We start from the raw sequence: 17,057 nt of genomic DNA on the forward strand, positions 1-17,057 counted from the left end.
CGTAGCTGGATCTGGTCACAGGTAGGGAATCTTCGGTTTTGATCGTGACGCCACTCTCAGTATTGCGGTCAGTGGGGACCGCCACTGCAGGTTGAGGGTCGCCTGGGGCTGATGGTGTGTGCAGTTAGTTGGAATAGCCTCCTGAGAGTGAGGCAAGCCCCAGGGCCCGGTGTAGGTTTGTAGTACCACAAGTCGCAGAATGACTCACACAGGCAGAACTGTCTTTCAAGGGCTTTACTCACATTTGATGGCAGGGTGAGTAGCCCGGGCGTAGCTGGGATGAACCAGATGGGAACCAGGTATCCTTCCGGCTGACTTTATGAGGGTGACTACTGACTCGCCTTCCTTAGCCCTTGGTGGTTTGGGGTGACCCCGACTTTGAGTCCCTACGGGGGTCACCCAGGGAAGATGCTGCAGCCTCTCTCCCCCTTTTGTTTGCCGTTTGCTTGTTCCCCGGACCAGGCCACTCCAGCTGCTTGCCTCCTGTGACCTATGGGCCCTCACTGCGGTTACGTGGCTGCGGCTTTTGTGGTGTTGTGGTGTGGGCTTTGAGAGCCCCACACCGGCAGGTTTAGCAGAAGAAAGCTGGATCTATCTTCGCTTCGGGATCTGCCGCCCGGTTGGGCCTGGTGCTCTCTAGCAGTCTCCTTACTTCCCACTCCGTGCTTTCTCTCTAGCTGAAGCTGGCTTTCAGGTAGCACTCCTAGTTGACCGTTCTCCCCCGTCAGTAGCCACTGCGCGGGCGCTGTTAGACAGCAACAGCCCCACAGGTCTGCTCCTCACTGAGCCCTATGGAGTTCTCTGCTCTAACTGACTCACTGCTCCTCCTCTCCTGTTCTTGCCTACGCCACCTAGCAACCAGACTCTCTTACCACACCCCTTGAGAGGAGATGGAGGCTTTTGGCCCCCTCCACTATTCCAGTGGAGGTATAGGCTTTGCCCCCTCCTGGGACCCCCAGGGGTCCTCTCATGGGTACATGTGTGAGACCTGATCACTATGCGCCTGTGTTCCACACCCCCGGTCAGCCTTCTGGATTACCTGTATTGTACTGTCCCCAGCATGGGTGCAGTACTCAGTGGTGCCTGACCAGGTCAGGGGCGCCACACTAACACCTAAGCTCTTCCAGAGCTTCTCCTTCAGAGTGTATATCCACTAGATATGCAATAATTTGATAGGCTTGATAGATTCAGGTCCGTTAAACACAGAGCCATTAATTTGAACTGAACTGTGATACATACAGTTCTATTTAATCTTGGTCACAAAATTACCATACTCCCGTTGATCTATTCCATGATAACTAGCACTACCTGCGCTCAAGAGTTCAAGAAAAGTCCAGCACATCATTTGCTTAGAGTCTGTAATATTTTTGAGACGTTTACAGATTGATTAAGTGGTTGTCTGGGACTTTAACATTGGTAGCTGCTCCGTAGGATAGGTCATCAATGTTTGTTTGTTGGGGTTGTGACACCCAGGTGTGACCAAGACTGCATAGAACTGTATGTAGCAGTTCAATTGAAATAAATGGGTCTGTGTTTAACAACCTCATATACATTAAATCAAGTTGGCCTTTAATAGCTGTAAAGTTGTAGGATGTGCCCTCAGAATAAAATCCTCTGATGGCCCCAATGTGCACTAGTACAATACGTCCCACTGATCCACTTTCTATGAGCCTGTACCTATCTCTGCTCACGTCTCCCAGGGGAGATGTACAAAGCTGATCAAAACCAAAGGGAGATGGTACTCAGCTGGTGGGAGGGGGTGACAGCATGTGGATCCCCACTGACCAAAACTTCATTATGGCATGTCCAAAGTATATTGAAATGGCAAGCAGCCTTTACAGTTATCTACATTTCATCATATGGCCTGTTGGTGCCTTGAACTACTAACATACATATAAAGGCATATTCCAGTTATCACCTGTATACATGGTGGGCACTATAATGTTGTATTCTAGATGAATATGTCTGGACTAATGATGAGCGAGTATGCTTGTTACTACTCGGTACTCGCACGAGTATCAATGTACTCGGGCTACTCGGCGGGGACCGAGTAATCTCGCGATACTCGTGCTGTACTCGTGGTCTTCATGTTGGCGCTCTTTTTACAGCCATCCCTTATGCAGGGATTGGCTGGCAGACCACTGCAATGCCACAGCCCTGTTGTGGAATTGCAGTGATTGGCCAGCCCGCACAGCGTGACCGTGCCTTTAGCCCGACACTTCCCCGCTCGGCTACAGCCCCTCCCGCACTCCACTCCGCGTGTATATATATATATATGCACGCTTACACACACACGCACGTTTTTTTTTTTTTAATTTACAGTTTTCTGGTTTCTACATGCTGCCGGGGGTGATTTCACAAAAATACTCGGGTCTCCCATAGGATAACATTGGGCTCGGTGCTCGGGCCGAGTACACGAGTATCTTGGGATGCTCGGCCCGAGCCTCGAGCACCCGAGCTTTTTGGTACTCGCTCATCACTAGTCTGGACGCTACAGGACATAAGGCCCCGTGCACACATTGAGTACTTGGTGATTTTTTTACCTCAGCATTTATAAGCCAAAACCAAGAGTGGGTAAAAAAATACAGAAGTGATGCCCGTGTTTCTATTATACTTTCCCTCTCATTGTTCTCATCTTGGTTTTGACTTACAAATACTGAGGTAAAAAACTCACCAAATACTCAACTTGTGCATGTGGCCTCTCGGATGGCCAGTTTAGGATTATGTAATAGGTAAAGTATGCACTCGTGATGAGCGAGCACTACCATCCTTGGGTGCTCGGTCCCCGAAGATGTTCCGGAAAATTCTTGGCTCCCCCATTGACTTCCAGTATACCTGGTGCTTGAGTCATGCCCATCCGAGCATCCAACTTCTCGTTACTAGTGATGGGTGAGCAGTACAGTTACCAGAGCTCGGTACTTGAAATGATGAGTGAACACTATGATGCTTGAGTACTGATTACTCGAGTCGAGCAGATCAGACACATGGACAGGCTCAACTTCAGAAAAAGTGCCAAGAAGTGCCGAGCACAATCGCTCATTATTACCAGTACCCAGCACCGAAGCATGGTAGTGCTCACTTATCGCTAGTCATTACGGGATCCCAGTGTCGCGGGCGGTGGAGGGGACGCTGCGCTCTCCCACTGCTCGGGTCCGGCTGCTGCTGCTGCTCTGTGGTGGCTCGAGCGGTGGGCCGGATCCCGGGGACTCGAGCGGCGTTCCTCGCCCGTGAGTGAAAAGGGGTTTGGTTTTGGGGATTTATTGTCCGTGACGCCACCCACGGTTGTGGTGAGATTGGTGACACCACCGCTGCTCTGGACGGGGATCCCGGGAGCGATGACAGGGAGCAGCTTGGATGTTGGTTCTCCCCTCCTTGGGTAGGGGGTTGGTTGTCCCGGGGCCCGGTGATGGGGTAGGAATGGATGGCAGGCGGGTTACGGGGCCTAGTGAGGTGCAGGGTCGTGGGGGCAGCGCTGTGCCGCACGGCACGGTGGTACTCACTCAGCCAATCATGAACACAAAGTCTCCGGTAAAACAAACGGCTGGATGGACGGGTCCCACAAACGGCTGCGGTGTTTCTCCTCCCGGCAGGTTGATGGTGACTGCCCTTCCCTGCACCTGTGTAGCGTAGACGGCTCCAATGCGTTCCCACCGGTAACCCGCTCCCCAGCTTGGATATGTGCTGAAGGAGCCCCTTTTGCCCACAGGCTCTGGCCCTGGGAACTGTAGTCTTGGCGGTGACTGTGTTTCCCTCTAACGGTTGGACTGTTGCCTTCTATCGGGACTTGGCTGCTGGGAAACCCCGGAGGTTACCTTCGCTAACGGATTTGACAATTTCAGCGGCGACTCCTAGCCTTGTCGGGGTCCGTAAGCCCTGCCGGTTGGTGCTGGCTTCTCTTTGCGTACCGGTCCGGTACCGCCGGGCCACTGTCCGTCCACGGTCCTTACGGCTAGCTCCAATAGGCCTCTCCTGCAGACGGTCATCACCGTCCGCCAACCTTGCTGTTCCGTCCGGGCCACACACCCGGACCAACTTCAGACTGCTCTTTTACCACCTCACTTCTCCACTTCCAAACTAATCTGCTCTACTTTTCCCGCCTCCAGGACTGTGAACTCCTGGGTGGGCGGGACCAACCGCCTGGCCCACCCCCTGGTGTGAACATCAGCCCCTGGAGGGAGGCAACAAGGATTTTTGTTTGACTTAGGTGTGCCTGACCGGGGTGTGGGGTGTGTTGGTGTAGTACCTGTGACGTCCTGGCTTGTCCAGGGCGCCACACCAGCATGGTAGTGCTCACTAATCACTAGTTATTACGAGACCCCAGCATGGTAGTGCTCGCTCATCACTAGTCATTACGAGACCCCAGCATGGTACTCACTTATCACTAGTCATTACGAGACCCCAGCATGGTAGTGCTCGCTCATCACTAGTCATTACGAGACCCCAGCATGGTAGTGCTCACTTATCACTAGTCATTACGAGACCCCAGCATGGTAGTGCTCGCTCATCACTAGTCATTATGAGACCCCAGCATGATAGTGCTCGCTCATCACTAGTCATTACAAGTCCCCAGCATGGTAGTGCTCGCTCATCACTAGTCATTACAAGTCCCCAGCATGGTAGTGTTCGCTCATCACTAGTCATTATGAGACCCCAGCATGGTAGTGCTCGCTCATCACTAGTCATTACGAGACCCCAGCATGGTAGTGCTCACTTATCGCTAGTCATTACGAGACCCCAGCATGGTAGTGCTCGCTCATCACTAGTCATTACGAGACCCCAGCATGGTAGTGTTCACTAATCACTAGTCATTACGAAACCCCAGCATGGTAGTGCTCGCTCTTCACTAGTCATTAGGAGACTGCCGCGCACTGCTCTCTCATCACTAGTCTTTACAAGTCCCCAGCATGGTAGTGCTCGCTCATCACTAGTCATTACAAGTCCCCAGCATGGTAGTGCTCGCTCATCACTAGTCATTACAAGTCCCCAGCATGGTAGTGCTCGCTCATCACTAGTCTTTACAAGTCCCCAGCATGGTAGTGCTCGCTCATCACTAGTCTTTACAAGTCCCCAGCATGGTAGTGCTCGCTCATCACTAGTCATTACGAGACCCCAGCATGGTAGTGCTCACTTATCGCTAGTCATTACAAGTCCCCAGCATGGTAGTGCTCGCTCATCACTAGTCTTTACAAGTCCCCAGCATGGTAGTGCTCGCTCATCACTAGTCATTACAAGACCCCAGCATGGTAGTGCTCGCTCATCACTAGTCATTGCAAGTCCCCAGCATGGTAGTGCTCGCTCATCACTAGTCTTTACAAGTCCCCAGCATGGTAGTGCTCGCTCATCACTAGTCATTACAAGTCCCCAGCATGGTAGTGCTCGCTCATCACTAGTCTTTACAAGTCCCCAGCATGGTAGTGCTCGCTCATCACTAGTCATTACAAGTCCCCAGCATGGTAGTGCTCGCTCATCACTAGTCATTACAAGTCCCCAGCATGGTAGTGGTCGTCCATCACTAGTCATTAGGAGACTGCAGCGCACTGCTCTCTCATCACTAGTGAGCACTTCAGCTCATACAGCCCTTGCCTGTTAGATATCTGCTCTCATACACAGTTTTGCTTCCTGCACTTGCAGCCCATGTACTGCTCCTATGTAATAACTCAGTTTCTGCCCTGAAAAGCTGACAAAGTTGGATTAGTTGATTTCCCTCTATGGAAGAGACTCTGCCCAAGTCCCCACCCATTGTTCTGACTCTCCAGGGCCACTGATGTCAGACCCAGCCCTCTGTAGGCAGTCTGCAGGCAGTGTCAGTGTGCAGGCTGCGGGCAGAGGATCAGTTATCCACAGCACAGCAGAGTAACGGTACAGACACCGACCATGAGGGAGATCGTACACATCCAGGCCGGTCAGTGTGGGAACCAGATCGGGACTAAGGTAACTACTACTTATCATATCGATCATCTGACACTGATGGGTTCAAGCAGAAGGTAAAAGACTCGATGTTACAAGTCCTAAACTGACAAAATAGTCTTATATGCTGATAAGGTTGTTCGATTAATATCGTCCATCAGTGACAAGTCGCCCACTACTGTCTGCAGCGATGACAGGGCGCACATTCTGATGTATAGAGAACTTTACACTGCTCTGGGTGTGTCTGACAGTGCAAACTCCATTGTACATCCTAAAATGTGTTTCCCTTCCCTGATCCAGCATGATAGGAATGAGCTGTGTCCTAACTGGGAGCAGATTGTGTGAATCACTGGATTCCTATCTGTCTGTATGAGATAAATCACTGTGGATGATGGGAGTATGAGTAGTAGTCAGAATGTAACTCAGCATCTAACGTTTCTGCTATAATCAGGGTCTTGGTCGGAGTTTGTCTGAGCAGCTGTAGTGATCCTCAACTTTTCATAACTTTGGTTAGTAATATGAAGAAGGGGTTTATTTTATCCATACTTGTTTTCTTCTGTTTCTCAGTTGTAACCCCCTTTAGTCCTATGAGACGTGGATCCTGGTTTCAAAACAGTATCTAGGTGGAAACAGGGAATGTTTCTAAATCTCCCATGGAGAATAATGAAGAATGTCTACATGTGGGTGGTCCCTTCTTTTCTTCTACACCCTGGAGAAAGTAGACGCCATTCTTAGGAGTAGTAGGGTGTTAGTCAGAATCAAATATTTATGGAATATAATAATATGGCATAACTTGCTGAAGTATCTCCGACAGTCAAATAGGCAATGAATGATGCAGGATAGTGTATCATAGACAATGAATGGCGCAGGATAGTGTATCATAGACAATGAATGGCGCAGGATAGTGTATCATAGACAATGAATCGTGCAGGATAATGTATTATAGACAATGAATGGCGCCGGATAATGTATTATAGACAATGAATGGCGCAGGATAATGTATTATAGACAATGAATGGCGCAGGATAATGTATTATAGACAATGAATGGTGCAGGATAATGTATTATAGACAATGAATGGCGCAGGATAATGTATTATAGACAATGAATGGCGCAGGATTGTGTATTATAGACAATGAATGGCGCAGAATTGTGTATTATATACAGTGAATGGCGCAGGATTGTGTATTATAGACAATGAATGTCACAGGATAATGTATTATAGACAATGAATGGCGCAGGATAATGTATTATAGAAAATGAATGGCGCAGGATAATGTATTATAGACAATGAATGGCGCAGGATAATGTATTATAGACAATGAATGGCGCAGGATAATGTATTATAGACAATGAATGGCGCCGGATAATGTATTATAGACAATGAATGGCGCAGGATAATGTATTATAGACAATGAATGGCGCAGGATAATGTATTATAGACAATGAATGGCGCCGGATAATGTATTATAGACAATGAATGGCGCAGGATAATGTATTATAGACAATGAATGGCGCAGGATAATGTATTATAGACAATGAATGGCACAGGATAATGTATTATAGACAATGAATGGCGCAGGATAATGTATTATAGACAATGAATGGCGCAGGATAATGTATTATAGACAATGAATGGCGCCGGATAATGTATTATAGACAATGAATGGCGCAGGATAATGTATTATAGACAATGAATGGCGCAGGATAATGTATTATAGACAATGAATGGCACAGGATAATGTATTATAGACAATGAATGGCGCAGGATAATGTATTATAGACAATGAATGGCGCAGGATTGTCTATACGTCACCACCCTGCATTAACTAGGGGACATGGGACACTTCCTTTAGTGATCGGTAGGAGGCGCAGTTCTGATCTCAGCAATCAGACTCTTATCACCTACCCTTTCATTAGGAGATGCACCAATTGTGGGGGGACTTCTTTATAAAGGAGGGGGCTATTCACTGTGATTCTTGCTGCAGTACCCAAACTTCAGACATTTCTGGATTTGCCTTATGTTACTTTTCTATTTTAGAAGTTGATCAGATTTAGAATAGTACAGATAATCCAGAAATAGATGAGGCAATTATCAACTTTGATTTTCCATATTCCAGATAAGGAAAAGCAGAAGTTAGGGTCATACGGGGGGGGCTGCGGTGTACTATACTGACCAGTGACTCACATGTATGAAAACCCCTAGAGATATGTACCGCAGGTTACTTGTGTGGCCCTCCGGGTGAAGCTCGCAGGAGGTGTCAGGGGAGTGGGCATGTTTCAGGCAAATGGCTCTCATCCTCTTGGAATTTTGAAAAGCCCCCACAATTGCCCTCTCAGGGAGTGTCCTGGGGCCTCTGTTATGCCAGGAATGCTGCCAGCTGCTGTGCGCCCACATCACACGATCTGCCATGTCACAGCCATCACATTTGTTGAGGTGCTAGATATCACATTCATATAATGAGTAAGACAAGTCCTAAAATACCGGATGGGAACAGGGTTTTAGGTTTGGTTACATTGTTTTGTTAATTGGATTATAAGCTTCATAGTCATTTTATATTCTATGATATTATGTACTGTGGTATATGCTGTCATATTATATAGTGTCATGATGACTGGGATATTATAGTCATATTTTATGCTGCCATGTAATATATACTGTCATATAATATGCTATTATATACTACAATATTATATTACGTCATATTTTATGCTGCCTTATAATATTTAATATTGTCTTATAAAGGCAGACACAGATAAGAGGTCTGGTGATAAGAGAACACATGCTTGGTACTCGTAACGAGCAGTCAGATGCTCAGATGGGCTTGACTGGTGTACCGAGTATACTGGAAGTCAATGGGGGACTCAATTTTCCAGAAAGGTCCCCCATTGATTTCCACTATACTCAGTCCACGAGTTGAGTCCATCTGAGCATCCAACTGCTAGTTACGAGAACCAAGCATTGTAGTGCTCGCTCATCACTAGTGAGGTACCATGTGCAAGAATAGTATATGGGCCATTTGCAGCCATTATGCACCCGATTATGTGTCTGTGACATAAGTTTCTTGCAGCTTTGGTGTTAGAAGTGGCCTGTAAACCCCTTTGGGTCCTTGTGTGGATACAATGATATGGCCACCCCTACTTCAAGTTATATAGAAAATAATTTATAGAACTGTCCTACTGCCAATAATGACCAGTCAAATTACATTTAGTAACTGTCACTATATCATGGGTTACATTACTGTTCTTGTTGGTAATATCCTTTAGACACTTATTTTCCCTAGATTATAGTTGAGCAATAGAAGGTGATGTGGCTCTGGTATATTATAGCTTCACTTGTGATGATGAATGACAATACCGTACTACTGACTTATGTAACAGTAATGAGTGTTTTTCTGAATATTGTGCTGTAGTTGTCAAATGTCAATCACACTTTGACTTCCATTATACTCAGGTACTCGAGTCGCGCCCATCCGAGCATCCAACTGCAGGTTACAATTGAGTACCGAGCATCCGAGCATGATGGTGCTCACTCATCACTAGTCATTTCGAGACCCGAGCATGGTAGAGCTTGTCGTGGGCGGTGGGGACGCGCTCACCACGCTCGGGTCCGGAGCTTCTGCTGCTGCTGCTCGGTGGCTCGAGCGGTGGACCGGACCCGGGGACTCGAGCAGCGCTCCTCGCCCGTGAGTGAAAAGGGATGGTTTGGTTAGGGAGATTGTTCGTGACGCCACCCACGGGACGTGGTGATGATGGCACCAACGCTGCTGGTAACGGGGATCCCGGGAGAGATGGTAGGGTGCAGCTAGGATGTTGTCCCCTCCATGGGTAGGGGGTTGGTGATCCCGGGGCCCGGTGGTGTAACGGGGAGGCCGGATTGCTGGGGTGCAGGGACTGCGCGGCGCGGTGTCGGACGGCACTGGTGTACTCACGCAATCACTGACAGAGTCGTTGGTAAACCAAAACGGCCGGATGGACGGGTCCCGCAGCTGGCTGCAGTGTTGTTGTTGTGCTCTCCCCGGACAGCTGATGGTGGCTGTCTTTTCCTGCACGTTTTAGAAATGTTCTGACTCCTGTGGTTGCCCACCGGTAGTCCGCTCCCCGGCGTATAGGTGCCGTAGGAGCCCGTTTTGCCCGCAGGCGCTGGCCCTTGGATCTCTAGCCTGTGGCGGTGGCTGTATATCCTCTCTGGGTGAACGGTTGCCTTCAATCGGGACTTGGTTGTTAGGAAACCCCTGGGGTTCCTGTCACACTCGGATTTGACTATTGACGGCGGCTCCAAGCCTGGTCGGGGTCCGATGGCCCTGCCTGTGTGCTTAGCTTTACTCCATTCCCTGGTCCGGTACCGGCGGCCCGACGCCCGACCCCGGTCCTTACGGCTCTGCGGATTTCCACCAACTCCTGCAGACGGCCACCACCGTCTGCCAACCTTGCTGTCAGTGCCTGGGCTCCTACCCAGACACCTCAAGTGTTTACTCCTCTCACTTTAACCTCCAAGACTGAACTGACACTTTTCCCGCCTCCAGGCCTGTGAACTCCTCGGTGGGTGGGGCCAACCGCCTGGCTCCGCCCCACCTGGTGTGGACATCAGGCCCTGGAGGGAGGCAACAAGGGTTTTTGTCTGACTGTTGTAACTGCCTAGGGTGGGGGTGTGTATGTTGGTATGTATGTGACTACCTGGCTAGTCCAGGGCATCACATGCTCACTCATCATTCGTCATTACGAGACCAGAGCATGGTAGTGCTCACTCATCACTAGTCATTACGAGCACCCGAGCATGGTAGTGCTCACTCATCACTAGTCATTACGAGACCCGAGCATGGTAGTGCTCACTCATCACTAGTCATTACGAGACCCGAGCATGGTAGTGCTCACTCATCACTAGTCATTACGGGACCCGAGCATGGTAGTGCGCACTCATCACTAGTCATTACGAGACCCGAGCATGGTAGTGCTCACTCATCACTAGTCATTACGAGACCCGAGCATGGTAGTGCTCACTTATCACTAGTCATTACGAGACCCGAGCATGGTCTCTCATCACTATTTGTATTTAAATTCTATGGTGATAATAAGATCACAACTGATCTGTACAGAATAGTAAGTATAAGTCTAATATTATGTTTAGTGAATATTGCAAGACTTCATGATTTTTTTGTAGCTCATTATATGGAAAATAAAAAAACTTGCATTAAAGGAAATATAATAACCAGATAAACTTCACCTAAACTATACGCCTTTTGATTCTCTTTAGTGATCAGGGAGGGTTGTTTAGTTCCTCTTATTTCTGGAAACGTCGGGGTGTCACTGTCAAAGGAAAAGGCTGGATTGGAGGAAATGTTTGATTTCTATATCTTAAGGAACTGGAACTAAACACAGCACTGGTTACTCCAATTTATCCTTTATGTCATTTTCGTATTTGTTCATGACATTATGATATTGTTTAAAGAAAGGATGCTTGTCTTGTATTGTTTGGTATACATGTTATTTGTTCTTACTCTAACCTGGATTCTTCCTTTCTCTCTGTTTTCTTATTGTTCTTCCTTCCAAGTTTTGGGAAGTGATCAGTGACGAGCATGGCATCGATCCAGCAGGAAGCTACGTCGGTGATTCAGCCCTACAGCTTGAGAGGATTAACGTGTACTACAATGAATCATCCTGTGAGTGTGGATCGTCAGGATTGGGGATGTGGGCTGTACTGATCCTTGTGACCTTCTACATGCACCAGACGTGGCCATTTACCACTAGACCTCATGCTCTATGGCAGGGGGCCCTAACCTGTGGCTCTGTAGGCACATGTGGCTCACGGTTTCGTGATGTGTGGCTTGGGACTCTCTGCCAGCTTGGTACATTAGCACCAGCTCTAGCAAACGGCTATGAAGAGCAAGTCTCTATACTGTGACTTTTGTGAGTAGACCTCACAGGAGCCGCTGTGGATGTGCATATACTGGCCTTGGTATAAAGTTGATACTGACAGTCAGAGGGGGTGCTTGATGCAACAGTGTGTTGGGAGTACTTGATATTAAAATACTGGTTAGGTAGGGTGGGAACCCCTGAATCTAGGTACCGTATTTTTCAAATTATAAAACACACTTTTTCCACCCAAAAATTAGAGGGAAAATGGGGGTGCGTCTTATCAGCCGAATGTAGCTTACTGGAGACGGTGGAGTGGGGTCATTGGAAGCCAATGGCGGCATGAGTGGGGCGATGCTGCGGGTTCTGGCAGCAGGGGGTGTACTGGCGGCGCAGGCCAAGGCCATTAATCTCACGGCGATGGACGCAATGGACTTCAGGACAATGTGGACAGAGGCGGCGCATGCGCAGATTGAAATTTTGTAAGACCGAGATCTCAATCTGTGCATGTACCGCTTCTGGCACCATTTTCCTGAAGTTCATCGCTGGCAGATTAATGGTGCCTGCCTCGCGCTGCCAGTACACCCCCTCCTCACAGCACAGGGCCCACAGCATTGCCCCACTCGTGCCGCCACCGGCTTCCTATGACTCCGCTCCCCTGGTCCACCCTGTGGTAATCTACATTTAGCTTATAAGATTATAAGACAGACCATAAGGCATATAAGATGGAACCTCATTTGTACATTAAAAAAATATTTTTTTCTCCTCTAAATTTGGGGTGCGTTTTATAGTCCAGTTCGTTGTATAATCCAAAAAATACGGTATATTGCCTTGATGTGTTTTCTATGTGGAACATCTGGCTGTCATTTTTCCTATAATGTGGGTTCTAGATATCACTACTATGAAGGGAAGGGAGGGAAGGAGCCTGATATCACTACTTGGGGGGTTCTAGATGTGGCTTGTGACCCTCAATCAAAGCTAAATGTTGCACTTAAGGTAAGAAAAGGTTGGGGACCACTGATCTATAGAAAGAGACCACACACAGTATGTTCCAGGCAGAAAACATGTAGAGTCTGCCAGCTACTAACAGACGGAATGTCACTTAATTATGTGACATGTGATCAGATATATTTCCCACCCAATGGAATAGATCTTTAGTGATTGGAAGGTCTATGTACAAGTATAAATACTGAGATGCCTCCTTAATTAATAAGTTTTGTATGAATCTGTCCAAATTTTTTAAGCCATGTACTACATTAGTGTTGGCAGAATCCATGATTTTTTTAAAAACTTTTTTCCAGTCAATGTGTATAGGGCAGCCTTATTGTGCCTAAAGGGGGCTTTACACTAAGCGGCCGGCCAATCAAAGCGGAGGGGCGGAGATGAGCAGGACGTAACATCCCGCCCACCTCCTTCCTTCCGCATTGTGGCCGGCGGCAGGTAAGGAGATGTTCCTCGCTCCTGCGGTGTCACACATAGCGTTGTGTGCTGCCGCATGAGCGATGAACCACCTGGATAAACAACCCTTACCGATTTTTGAGTTTGGGACGACCTCTCCATGGTGAACGATTTTCACCATTTTTTAGGTCGTTTAAGGTCGCTGGTCAGTGTCACACGCTGCGATATCGTTAATGACGCCGGATGTGCGTCACTAACAACTTGACCCCGACGACAAAACATTAACGATATCGTAGCGTGTAAAGCCCCCTTTACTGTGCCTGTGTGGGCAAATTGTATGGATGTTGAGACAGACAGCATTAATCTTCAATACTGTAACGATGCACAAGCGCCAAACGTGGGACGGTTCCTTTTCTCAAGCAAAATCCAAGTGAATAAAGGTGGTGTCGGTATCCAATAATGATCGACTTGCTTTATTATTTTAGCCCAAAAACAGAAACAGAAAGCAAAGCTGTTCAAGCTGACAATGACTCAGAGCTGTACTTGGGGTTGAACGTTGCTGCTATGTCTGTATTTGCAACGACATAATAAAGCAAGTTGATCATTAATGGATGCTGAAGGCACTTCACTTAAGGGTACTTTACACCTTGCTGATATCGGTACCGGATGTGCGTCACGAACGACGTGACCCTGACGATCTTTCGTTAGCAATATCGCAGCGTGTAAAGCAGCCTTTACTTGGATTGTGCCTGAGTCAATCTGCTGCCAAAGGTGTCTTAGAATAATCTATTCCTCAATCTGACTGGTATACAGTATACAAACAGGCAGTGGTGTAACTTGAAGCTCATGGGTCCCAATGCAAAAGCTCTAACAAGGCTTGGTCTTTTCTTGTAGGCCATATAGACTTCTTGGACCTCTTAGGCTATGTGCACACGCTGCGTTTTTTTGATGCTGCGTTTTTGTGTGTTTTTGGCCGCTAAAATTGCACAAAACCGCACCCGCGGCAAAAAACGCATGCGTTTTTGCCATGATTTGGTGCGTTTTTGGCTGTGTTTTGCTGCGGTTTTGATCTCTGCGTTTTTCCAATGCATTGCATGGGGGGAAAATGCAGAAAAACGCAGGAAAGAATTGACATGTCCATTTTTTTTTTTAAGCTCATGAACGCAGCTTAAAAAAAAAGTTGTGTGCGGACAGCAAAAATGAAAAATCAGACTTTGCTGGGGAAGCAAAATCATGCAGTTTTGAGGCCAAAAACGCACAAAAACGCCCCGAAAAATGCACTGTGTGAACGTACCCTTAGGCTCTAGGGCATTGGTCTGATTGCAACCCCAGCACCTAATGTAGTTATACCCCTGCAGACAGAGTTATGTGAGCAGATGGTGGATGCCATCTATCTTGTGTATGACAAGCTCATACTGCACTTTCACTGATGGTCACAACATCTATTGCCCACCTTATCCTAATTTCCTAAAAGCAATAAGACACGTAATCAGATGCAATTCTCTCATACACTTACATATGATGCCTATACTGTATAGGGTTTGCATGAGAAGGGATGACTATTGGCTATAGTTTTAGTTGTATCATCAAAAATAGTCCAGACACCTGAAGAAAAGACAGACCCCTAAAAAATGTAGATGACAATAGAAGCCATGCATTGGTCTAGCAAGATGAGAGATGAGATGTTTGGTGGGGTCTTCACAAGGCAGAGACACTTTAGCTGTCCTCTTAGTCTGCCCATGACATTCTGACCAAATAGTTTCTCAATTTTTTTTGGCCCTACAAGCTGTAATACGGTCATAGGTAGATTTGAGATTGTTTGAAGACCACCAAACAACTTTCATATCTTACGTCGTTGTGTGGAAAGCGGCCTTATCTAACGATATGTCGTTGGGGTCACGAATTTGTGACGCACATCCGGCCTTGTTAGCGATGTCGTTGCGTGTGACACCTACGAACGACCGCTAACGATCAGAAATACTCACCAAATCGCTGATCGTTGACACGTCGTTCATTTTCAAAATATCGTTGCTCGTTTGGGACGCAGGTTGTTCGTTGTTCCTGAGGCAGCACACATCTCTACATGTGACACCCCAGGAACGACGAACAGCGTTCCTGCGTCCTCCGGCAATGAGGTGGGAGTGACGTGAATGCGGCTGCTCTCCACCCCTCCGCTTCTATTGGTGGCCTGCTGTGTGACGTTGCTGTGACGCCCCCTTAAAAAAGAGTTTGTTCGCTGGCCACTGCGACATCCCTAGGAAGGTAAGTTCGTTTGATGAGTCCTAGCGATATTGTTCGCCACGGGCAGCGATTTGCCCGTGACGCACAAACGACGGGGGCGGGTGCGATCGCTAGCGACATCGCTAGCGATGTCGCAGCGTGTAAAGCAGCCTTTAGTTTTCTTGATCAATCATATTGTGACATGAAGAGGTCAGGGAGATACTTCATATGGGAAGTTTTGGGGTGAACTTAGAGGTTATCTTATATGTACAGACGGCTTATGTTTCCAGAAACTAGTTGTATGTTATAGCCTAAGGGATGTGAATCTGGACTTCTCTTATACATACTGTGTCCCTCATCAGTGTTACAAAAACAGGGGTCCACTATCCTGATAAAATCCTGCCAGTGCTGTGTGCTAGCAGGGTGATAATATACAGTATATAATGTATAGTCAGTATGGTGCACTCAGATATGTAGGGCTCCTTCACACAACGTCCATCATTCATGCTAAGCATAATGCGGCTATGAAAGCTGTTTACACATGTAATAACGCTCATTCAAACAGCGAGCAGAAATAATTCCTTTATAGGATGAAATTTCAAAAAATGCTGCGACTCTTGTACTTGTCTCCAGCTGAATAGAGCTCCGCTCGGCAGTATTTAGGTTGGCCGCAGTCCCGCTGGCCCAGCACTGAGCTCTGCTGTCTTGGCACATTTCTGTCTCTCATCTGCTCTATGTGAAACACACGGCTTTTGAATACAGCAGTTATACAGTTATGACCTGTGCATTTCAGACCTCAATGCCATCATACATGAAAGGAACATTACCACAATTATTTTAATAGTTTATTCCAAAATCACGGCTGGTTATTAACAACCGACATATCTGATAATAATGCAAAGAAGGAATGCCAGTGTTGTAATGGTGCCAGAGGCCGTAGTGTAACACATAGATAAGTCTTCAAAATAGTTTAGATTGCCGAACCCTCGAGAGTGCACGTGTTTTCTATAGGAAGAGGTAAGTCCCAGGCAGATACCTCTTGTAGCAGTTGATCTTCCCTGGGGACAAAAGAAAGGGCATGTTGAAATTCAACAATCCACTTTTTTTTTTATACCCAAAATGTGCCATTGAAATCAGTGCCGGGTCAAACTCGATGGAGCCCGCTACGTTGAAATCTTGGGGCTTCTTCAGCCAGTTATTTCCTAATATGTTTTTAAATTCAGTAACAGTAATTTAAAATCACCAATTACATTATATTAAACAGAACAAAAATTAAGTTAATTAAACTTTATTTTAACCCAGAAATGGTAATTCCCTAGTGTCGTCCTCAGGTGTAGACCTATGTATACTTATCGGTGTTGCCGAAGCTTCTACTCATGAATTTTCTATTATGTTCTAGAGTTGTCGGGAACTCGCGGCTAATTCTCTCTCCTCCACTCTCACTCCATGTTCTGGCCAATCACACAGTTGCCATAACCGATCACTTTGACTATCTTCCATTACTACTTGTAAATTCTCAAATATACCCGATAAAGAACCAAATCATTTCACTGCCATTTACTGTAATGTTCACATTAAAGCTCAGTTTTTCAGATTCACCTCCAACGTTCGCCGGCCGGGCCAGCATGTTCATTGTAGATTTCTTTCAATAACAAATCAATATTATCTTTTGTCTGTTG

General features: G+C 47.0%; 1 protein-coding gene across 1 annotated transcript in view; it reads left to right on the forward strand.

The window, feature by feature from the left end:
- The first annotated feature begins 5,794 nt into the window (after positions 1 to 5,794).
- TUBB6 (tubulin beta 6 class V) overlaps positions 5,795 to 17,057 on the forward strand; it is a 29,170-nt gene continuing 17,907 nt past the window's right edge. Inside the window, exons 1-2 of the mRNA XM_075314566.1 lie at positions 5,795 to 5,931; positions 11,459 to 11,567. Of these exons, the coding sequence (XP_075170681.1) occupies positions 5,875 to 5,931; positions 11,459 to 11,567 (166 nt within the window). The 5' untranslated portion in view covers positions 5,795 to 5,874. The remainder of the gene's footprint in view (positions 5,932 to 11,458; positions 11,568 to 17,057) is intronic.

This window comes from Anomaloglossus baeobatrachus, chromosome 6, assembly GCF_048569485.1.
Source record: "Anomaloglossus baeobatrachus isolate aAnoBae1 chromosome 6, aAnoBae1.hap1, whole genome shotgun sequence".
In the NCBI taxonomy this organism is placed as follows: domain Eukaryota; kingdom Metazoa; phylum Chordata; class Amphibia; order Anura; family Aromobatidae; genus Anomaloglossus; species Anomaloglossus baeobatrachus.